Source organism: Anthonomus grandis, chromosome 10, assembly GCF_022605725.1.
Source record: "Anthonomus grandis grandis chromosome 10, icAntGran1.3, whole genome shotgun sequence".
NCBI lineage: Eukaryota > Metazoa > Arthropoda > Insecta > Coleoptera > Curculionidae > Anthonomus > Anthonomus grandis.
The window spans coordinates 8096685-8105559 of NC_065555.1; the positions used below are offsets into that span (position 1 = coordinate 8096685).

The following is an 8875-nucleotide window of genomic DNA, read 5'->3' on the forward strand; positions in this document are numbered from 1 at the left end:
AGAAGGTTGGTTAAATATGACAAGTTGTAGGGCATTTAGTTACCAATTTAGTGCCGCTTTCAAAACGATTTTATCTTTTTCCGATTTTAAAATATTTGGAAAAAATCAAAAAGTTGCATTTTTAAAAAACGGCTGTATTTTTTTTAGTTCAACGTATTTTTAAAACCTGTAAAAATATTATTAGGACAACTTTTTAAGGACAACGCATACCTGAATTCAATTTTTGTTTTCGACGTTTCGGTTCTGAGATTCCATCCTCAACTTCTTTTTTTCTTATGGCGACCATTTTGTTTTTTTGCTAAATTAAAAAGATCTTTTTTTTCCCCTTAAAATTATGTATAACACTTTATGAAAATATTTCATTCTTATGTCAAAAAGTTACAAAGTTCATTTTTCGCCAGTTGGCCATGAATGTGGAGGCCACTTGTCGTATAAACAATCCTTATTGTTTTATGATTTAGCGTCATGTACTGACAATTCTGCAAAATATTATTTATTTAATTTAACTTTTTATCTTGTTTAGTAGTTTTTATCTTAATTTTTTGTTCTTGTTCTTGTTAGTGTTAAATAGTTATTTTCGTTTGTAATAAGTGAATTTTGTTTAAATTTTTAATTTCTGAAAATGGATTTCAGGCAAATATAACAGTGAAGAAAAATTTGACATATGATTAATACTTTTGATTAATACTAATTGTGTGTCCGACAAAATGCCAATAAAAGTCATGGCAAACTTTTTAATATTTTGACGTAAACATAAAATATTTTCTTAAAGGGTTGTGCATCATTTTAAAAAGAAAAAAAAGATCTTTTTAATTTAGCAAAAAAAAACAAAATGGCCACCATAAGAAAAAAAGAAGTTGAGGATGAAATCTTATAATCGAAACGTCGAAAACAAAAACTGAATTCAGGTATGCGTTGTCCTTAAAAATTTGTCCTAATAATGTTTTTACAGATATTAAAAATACGTTGAAATTTTAAAAAAATAGCCCTTTTTCAAATATGCAGCTTTTTGATTTTTTCCAAATATTTCAAAATCGGAAAAAGATAAAATTGTTTTAAAAACGGCACTAAATTAGCAACTAAATGCCCTAAAACTTTCCTCATTTAACCAATTTTCTATCTCTTATAGTTTCCAAGATACCCATACATGTACACCCAATTTGGGCCACACTGTGTAATATTAGGGTAATAGTTTTGAATTCCATTTTGTGTCTAGTTTTTAAGTAGTTCGTTTTATTTAAGAGCCCCATCTTGACCCCAATTTAGGTTATTTATTGTAAATCCCTGCAGTTTTAATTGTTTAGTCAGTTTGTACCTTGGAAACAATTAAACGACAGTCAATGCGAGTTAGGTTACTGTTTTTGATTGTTGACAATAAAAGTGTGTTTCCGAATTTCGTTACAATATATATAGTTATATAGAAGTACAACGCCTAGTATACTATATTAAGCTAGTATTTTGTCTTGTTCGTTATACTAAATTGACCACCAGTCAAATGTTAGTCAAAGAGGAACGTGACACATAACCTATATTAACAGTCATATTACACCTTTCATATTATTGTCAAATTATTATTTTTCAAACAGACTTTTTAATTAATAATACATTATAATTTATAATAAATGATATTGCCCTCGCTTGATCGACCGTACGTGTCAAAACTTCTAATGAAACTGCCAGAATGGATGTTTCCAAATTACCGAATCGCTGTATCCCCTGTGATACATGACTCCAATAGAGAAGCCTCTATATTTTTTAGCGAGGATAGGCCAAAGATTTTTGAAGATTTCAGTGACTCTTTGAGTTCTGTAAGCGATGATTCTGAAGGTAAAATAACAGTAATCACTGTGGAAATGGATTATGGATTAGAGACAATTGTAGAGTGTGAAGCATCCACTTCAGCTTCTCTTAAAGAAGATCAATTGCTACAGAATAAGCAAAAAACACTGCTCGGAAAAACACCTTTAAGTCAAATAACCAGTAGAGAACTAAAATCTGTTAAGGTTTGTAAATATATTTTATTTTAATTTGACCTATTCAAAGCAATTTTTAATTTAAGAAAAGATTATTAAATGTATATGAGCTAAAATTTAAGGAGCAGCAAATGGGCTGTTTAGTTAATTACTACTAAATGGATTTCAGTAAATGACAATTAATAAAAGTCTAAAACGTATAAATGAAAACAAACTTGCGGCAAAATGAAGCGATTTTATTTAACTAGAAAAATTAAAAAGGGTCACTGTTGTGTTTACTTCTGTTGCGTTCACATAAAACTGATAGTATTGCTACATATTCCTTTTTAATTTTTGCTATGCTCTTAATATATATTCAATTATCACTCCTCATTTTATTTGCATTAAACTTACTAAAAAAGATAAAATTCAGATTAATATTAAGGTTTTAGATTGAAAACATTTTTGAAAACTAAACTGTCCATTGTCGGACCTATTTAATTAGGCCAAATACTGGAGAATTTGATTCTTCCGAACAAAAAATATCGGTTTTGCCATGTTTTTCTTAATTAGGTAATTTTCAATTTGTCATTATTTAAAATTTAATTAATTGAATCTTGTTAGGTTGGCTCATGACTCGCCCTTAAGGAGGTTAGGTTCATCCTAACCTAATTTTAACCCAAACTACGATTCATGATCATAGAACACACATACTTTAAAGAACACTTAACGAAACGAAATTCCCCGCCACTGTGTGGGGATATGAGGAACATATGTCCAATAGCGAGTAGACATAAAACTGCATAAAATTAAATACAGATTTATAGAAAGATAATAAGTCCCAGTGATTCACATGTGTTGTTCTGATCCCCCTTTTGCAGCCATCAAACATAATACTTTTTACCCAACTAGATAATTTATTTTCCTTTTTTAGGTCCAAGTCATGCATGTCTCTTATACAAGTATTTTAGTTTTAAATGCTTTTGATGTAAACTAAATTTAAAAATTTCTGGTTCTATATCACCAATTATTCTTCTGCAATCCATGAGAATATTATCCTAACTTTTTGCTATAAATTAGTAGTATTATATTACGTCTTGTAGTTTAACTTAATTTTATTATGTTCAATAAAAAAATATTTTTTGGGCATATATTTTATCTTTTTTGATGTATCAAGTTGTTTTAAGAGTTTTCCATTTATTTCTTATTTGTTCAAATAAAAAAGATTTCTTTTATTACTTTCTTAGTTTTTATTTCTTTTAATTACAAAATATAATTTTTTAGATAATTACTCACTTTAGAAATAGCTTTTAAAATATACGGAAAAAAGTAATTTTAGCAAAATGCTATTGACTAGCTTTTTACCACAGTGCACTAATCTGGGGCTATAAAAAATACGCATTTAAGAAAATAAAATTAGAGTTTTATATTTATAGAATTTTATATTAAACAGATTATTTCAACCATTTAAACTGGTTCAGAAAATTACCTCCTTTAACTTTTCGAATACTTTGATCAGATACGAGTAGAAGCTAATTTTGCAAGGAAAAAAATTAAGTGGATTATGCCTTAAAGTTTATAATTATTTTATTTCGACTCGTTTGAATAAATTATCTAAAAAATAATTAAAAATACAAAAATGTTCTTTTTTTGTCATTAAAATAGTTTAAGCTTTTGAGAGATTGTTTTTAAATTAGCATGTCGATTATAAAAAAAAAATTGAAATTTTATAACCATTCTAGTTGAATCAAATAATATATATATACTTATTTTTATATAAATTAATTTTCTAAAAATTCAATGAAAACCACTGCCAATTTTATTTTAGTTACGTCCAGTAGCAGCATCCACTATACCAAAGACCCCGGAGAGGCCCGATTTAATGGCAACACTAAGAAAAAGATTTGAAGCTAATCACTCACCATCGTTTGACGATGTCTTGATGTGTATTGAGTAGCAGTCAAGACTAATTTTTTAGTTCTTTTCTAATATTTTTTTTTAGTCTATGAATTAGCCTATCAAGCCTTAAGATGACTTTCGTTATTTGTCAACAATCATTATTCATTTCTATATTGGCGAAATAAAATATATTTTTATTAAAATTATTTTTCTAATAATTTTTTAACAGTATTAGTTTTTAAATTGGCTTAAATTCTTGACTGCCTTTTTAAAGAATTACCGCGTAAAAAGTAAGAAGAAAAAACCTGATCATTTTCTGTGATCATTTTAGGTGTTAGCCTGATACGTGTTATTTGCAGGTCAAGTTGGATATTTTCTAATTAAACTTATGTATACTATTTTTTTAATACGATATTACGATTAAACTACCTCTCTGAAGGTCATTTTAAAATCAACCTAATTGTTTTTTTTTTACCTATTTCTGGCTACATAACTAAATTCTTTTTTATCATCTTTTTAAGCTTAAATGAGTTAATTTAATAATGCTTAGACCTATTAGTTGTTACCAATTAATTATTTCATAGGGTATCATCATAGGGTGTATTTTTTTGCATTAAAACATGTTAAAAAACCTATCCTGGGGGTTTTTGGGGTTGGTTATTATGAATTCGAACTTAGCAATAAGGTTTTTTCTTAGAGCGCTAACCGGGGATTATTTATATATCTAGTATAAAAGATTCGTGAAAAGTCTAAGAAATTTTAAGTAATAAAACAAAGGCGTTTTTCACGATTTCAAAAAGTTCTTTTAGTAACCCATGTCAATCTTAGTATTATTTTATTCTTAAATGCCAAGCAAAATATTAATTCTATAAGAAAAAGATTTAATAGACCTTTAAATGTTCATTGAAACTTACTCATATCCTGCTAAGAAAAGATTGTGCTTAAAAAACGTGTTCCATGGTACATGACCATAGGCTTTCATAAGGTAGATTATTTATAACGTAAAGTAGTTTATTCATATCCTGTTAAAAGAATGTTCTTTAAGATGAATATAAGAAGAACCTTCAAATGACCTTTAGAACATGCGTCGAGATCTTTCCCTCGTATTTTCATAACTTTCATCTAAACTAACTGAACTACGAGGTTCAGTCAGTATACCATTTAATAAATTGAAAATCACGCAATAGATGTATTATGTATTATATTATTTTATTATTTGAGTTCTGTATAAGACAGCGCCGTTTCTTTCTGATTTTCAGGAAAGCTAGTCTCCTTAGTTTTTTCTTTAAACAAATATTTACCTAAACACGAGTTTTCTCAACTCGTCTGAGCCAATGGGAATTTACTTCATTAAGATTTAAATAATTTTCATTTACTAATGAATACAATAAGTTTATTTTGAGAAGTGATATTAAGATGCGGCATTCACTAGCTTATATTAAGCTTTATTTCCAGCATTTACTGGGCCTAAAAAATATGTGTATGGTTGCATTTAACTTTTTCAAAATAATTAGTCGAATAGATTATGTCACAAGTCAACGCTCCCTAGTAGATTTTAGCAAAAGGTAAAAGTGATAATTTTTGGTAAAAAAATAAAATACTAATGACCTGTAATACAAAAGTTATTTCAAAAAAATCGGTCTACTCAGAGCGGACTTTCAACTATTTTGTGACTGAAGGTAAAAACTCCTGCCAACACTTTATTTGACATCTGACAGAAAATTCTGTCAAAACTTTTTTTTAGGGGTATCTTTACAGATTGTTACTATAATATTTTTAGACTCACGGTATTGAAAGTTTTTTTGTCGAAAATATAAAGTTACTCTCGAAGTAGCTGCAACGCCCTTCAGCTGCTGAGAAATTACTTTCAAAATTATTTCCAGCATTTTTTGTACCACTTTTATAAAACATTTTTTTTACAAGGAAAATTATTAATGGAACACCCAGTAGTTTTGGTCGGGATACAAGGCAAACATTTCATTTAGTTTCACCCTAATTTCCCGCTCGTTTTTTTCATTTTATGCGAAGTCCTTTTAATAATTAGTTATTGTCAAAATAACTTCATATTGTTATAATTTCCTGTAATTTTCTGATTTTTAAAAAATCTGTATTTTGTTTAAAAAACTTATTTTGTTTATCGACATAACGTTAAAACAATCCCAACCATCAGGGATATTTTCTATTACGCTTCGGTTATTTTGATATATGACATGTCACATAGTCGGTTTCACCCATGCAGTTAAAAACGCACAGTACGAAAGTGCAATTCCTGGCGAAGACATATATATTAAATGGCTCGACACAAATCTGGACAGAAGCACAATCATACAAAAACGTATTTGCCCTTTTTTTAATATACCCACTGCATTATAGAGAAATTAATATAAAGTCTTATAAAATATTATGTCAAATAATAAAATACATTGCATTGGTTGCAGTATGTTACTAGTAAGGAAAACAAGAAATTATTTAAATAAATACATCTTCTTTTCTAAATTTTACAGAAAAATTAACAAATTAAGTGACATTTAATATGTTTTATTGAAATATGAAATAAAATTAATGATTCTATCTAAAAATTATTATTCACTTCTTGCTCTTTCTTGCTCTTGCTGCTCTGCGACGCATTTGCATACTTAAAATCAAATTTTTAACATATACTTACTTCATACTACGTTTTGTGATTTCTAGTGAGTTGTTATTATTACTATCCGTATTATTATATATATAGTATATTATTAGTATCTGTAAAAAATAATAATAGTCGTAATAATAATAACATATTGTAATGTTTGTAAACCGTGGTTTTAAGACTCTCTACACATACATCATGGCCTATTTAACTATAACGAACCCTCCTTGCAACCCTTATGGAAAGGTTGTTCAAGAGGCCTCAAAGGCCGTGTTATCAGTAATCTATTCCATAATAAATAAATAAGCAAAGAGTTTAGATTGCATTAAAATAAGCAATGATGATGCAGAGGATAAATCTGATGATGGTTAAGCACTGCCTTTAATACATTTATGTTAGAAGAAGGATTCTTTAAAAGGATTCGTATAGAGCATAGTTTCATCTGGTATTAAACTCTTTTTTAAATTTATTATGTAAGAACAAAATTAGATATTAAGTTTTAAGAAACAGGGATGTCTAAATCAATTATATGCTTTATTTAAAAGATATATAATACAAAAATGTGTAAATTGAGTAGCAAAATTTGATAAATAGGGATTTCAGTCGGTCTTACATGAAAAACAAGTTTAAAGAAAATTATACGAAGAGGTTAACTAAACTACTTAATAGCAAACTAAATAGATATTACTTGATCACGGCGAATAATTATTGGTCAATAAGTTATTTTATTTATTCTTTTAAAATAGTTAAGTGGAGTCCTTCAAGAACTGGATGGCACTACTCGAAGAGTGATAATTGAATAATTAGTTTTGCATCCAAATATTAAAATGGTATGAAAGACTAAACTGGAAAATAAAACACATATGGGGACAAAAACCATTTCATGATAGATTTGCAAATTAAATTACAGATAAGACTATTATTAAAGATAAAGTCGAAATTATACCCATTTGTAGTTACGTCATCCAGGTGAGAAAAAACGTTATGGCGTAGATATTTTTGCCAATCAATATTGGGTTAGAAACTTTACCATCGCCTTCAGAAATTAATAGTCTGCTATGTATTTTTATACGTTCAGAAATTAACCAATGATTTATTTAAGCAGCATATTATTATATTTTTATATTCGTGTATATACTTTCATTCCCAAAAAATTTAAAAAAATCTTGTAGTATTTATTTTATTATTAACAAACTTAACAATTAACAAATATTATTATAATTAATCATAAATAATGGGACATAAACAACAAGTCCGAAACGGAATTGCACTTCAAATTGAGAATGTGGTAGAGCGAGCCGCAGATGCAACAAAATTGAGCACACCAACGATCGCAAATATAAAGAAAAATGGGATAAAATCAGATCAGGATTACGCTGCTCATATATTTTCCAAGCAAAAGATCGCAAAAACCAAAATTACAACATATTTGAAACATAGAATTCGGGACACAATTTATTCTATGTACGCCAGAAAAGAATATGTAATATTGGCAACAATAAGAGAAAAGTTCAGGGAAGAAATTGAATATTTTGAGTTTTCTATTGACTCCATAAGAAGATGGTTCAATAGTACAGGCTTGCTGTCTTTTGCTTGGAAGATATACGGGCTGCGTAATCCTGATCTAATTTTATCCCATTCTTCTTTATATTTGCGATCGTTGTTGTGCTCAATTTTGTTGCATCTGCGGCTCGCTGTACCACATTCTCAATTTGAAGTGCAATTCTGTTTCGGACTTGTTCCTTTTCCAGTTGAAAAAAAGCCAATATATTTAAAATCATCAGCTGCGATTGTTCATTATACCTATTATATCTTTTTTTAGGCATTAGCTAACACTTTTCAAAATAACGTTCAAGAACAAGTTGACAAACCAATATTTTTGATTGACAGTGACGGATATTTTACATAACCTAGTATATAAAAGATGAATAATCAGACACCAATTTTTTTCAAAAGTTTGTTGTCGCCGCTGTTTGGAATATGCTAAACAAAGATAAACAAAAATGACGTCATTACAAATGGGTAATATTTCGACTTTATCTTATTGTCGTTTCTTCTGAAAATGGATTAACTAATTCTTACTATCCAGGACCAAGCAAAGAGGATCCGAAATTATGAGAGGTATATTCTAAGGCTAGCAGTTTAAGAAAGGTGTAAAAGGTGAATTATTTAAGTTGGCACAATTACTGAACAAGTTGCACAGGGATATTTGGTGATAGGAAGCAGATGTAGAGAGACATAACAACGCAACTGCAATTATACATCAAAAACTTGCTTATAACACAAAATTTTTAAATTCGCTAAAATCCAACATAATTCTGATCAAGAAACTAGAAAAAACTGTTTTTATCATAGATATAGCAGTACTATTGCACAAAACATTGGAAAGGTA

The 8875-nt window shown here is 28.4% G+C and overlaps 1 protein-coding gene across 2 annotated transcripts; it reads left to right on the forward strand.

The window, feature by feature from the left end:
- Positions 1-1527: 1527 nt before the first annotated feature.
- On the forward strand, positions 1528-4057 carry LOC126741312 (uncharacterized). 2 transcript variants are annotated; one of them, XM_050447710.1, is made up of 3 exons: positions 1528-1827; positions 1882-2003; positions 3781-4057. In XM_050447710.1, exons 1-3 carry the CDS (start codon positions 1623-1625, stop codon positions 3907-3909), a joined length of 456 nt encoding a protein of 151 aa, XP_050303667.1. In that variant the 5' UTR covers positions 1528-1622; the 3' UTR covers positions 3910-4057. The 2 variants fall into 2 exon arrangements, with proteins under 2 accessions (XP_050303667.1, XP_050303666.1); XM_050447709.1 differs by having other exon boundaries at positions 1531-2003.
- Positions 4058-8875: the final 4818 nt, after the last annotated feature.

Excerpts from the sequence above, each read along its gene's own strand:
- LOC126741312 (XM_050447709.1), top strand. The coding sequence starts at position 1,623 with ATGATATTGCCCTCGCTTGATCGACCGTACGTGTCAAAACTTCTAATG. Across the intron at positions 2,004-3,780 it reads GAGAACTAAAATCTGTTAAG|TTACGTCCAGTAGCAGCATC; the intron begins GTTTGTAAATAT and ends ATTTTATTTTAG.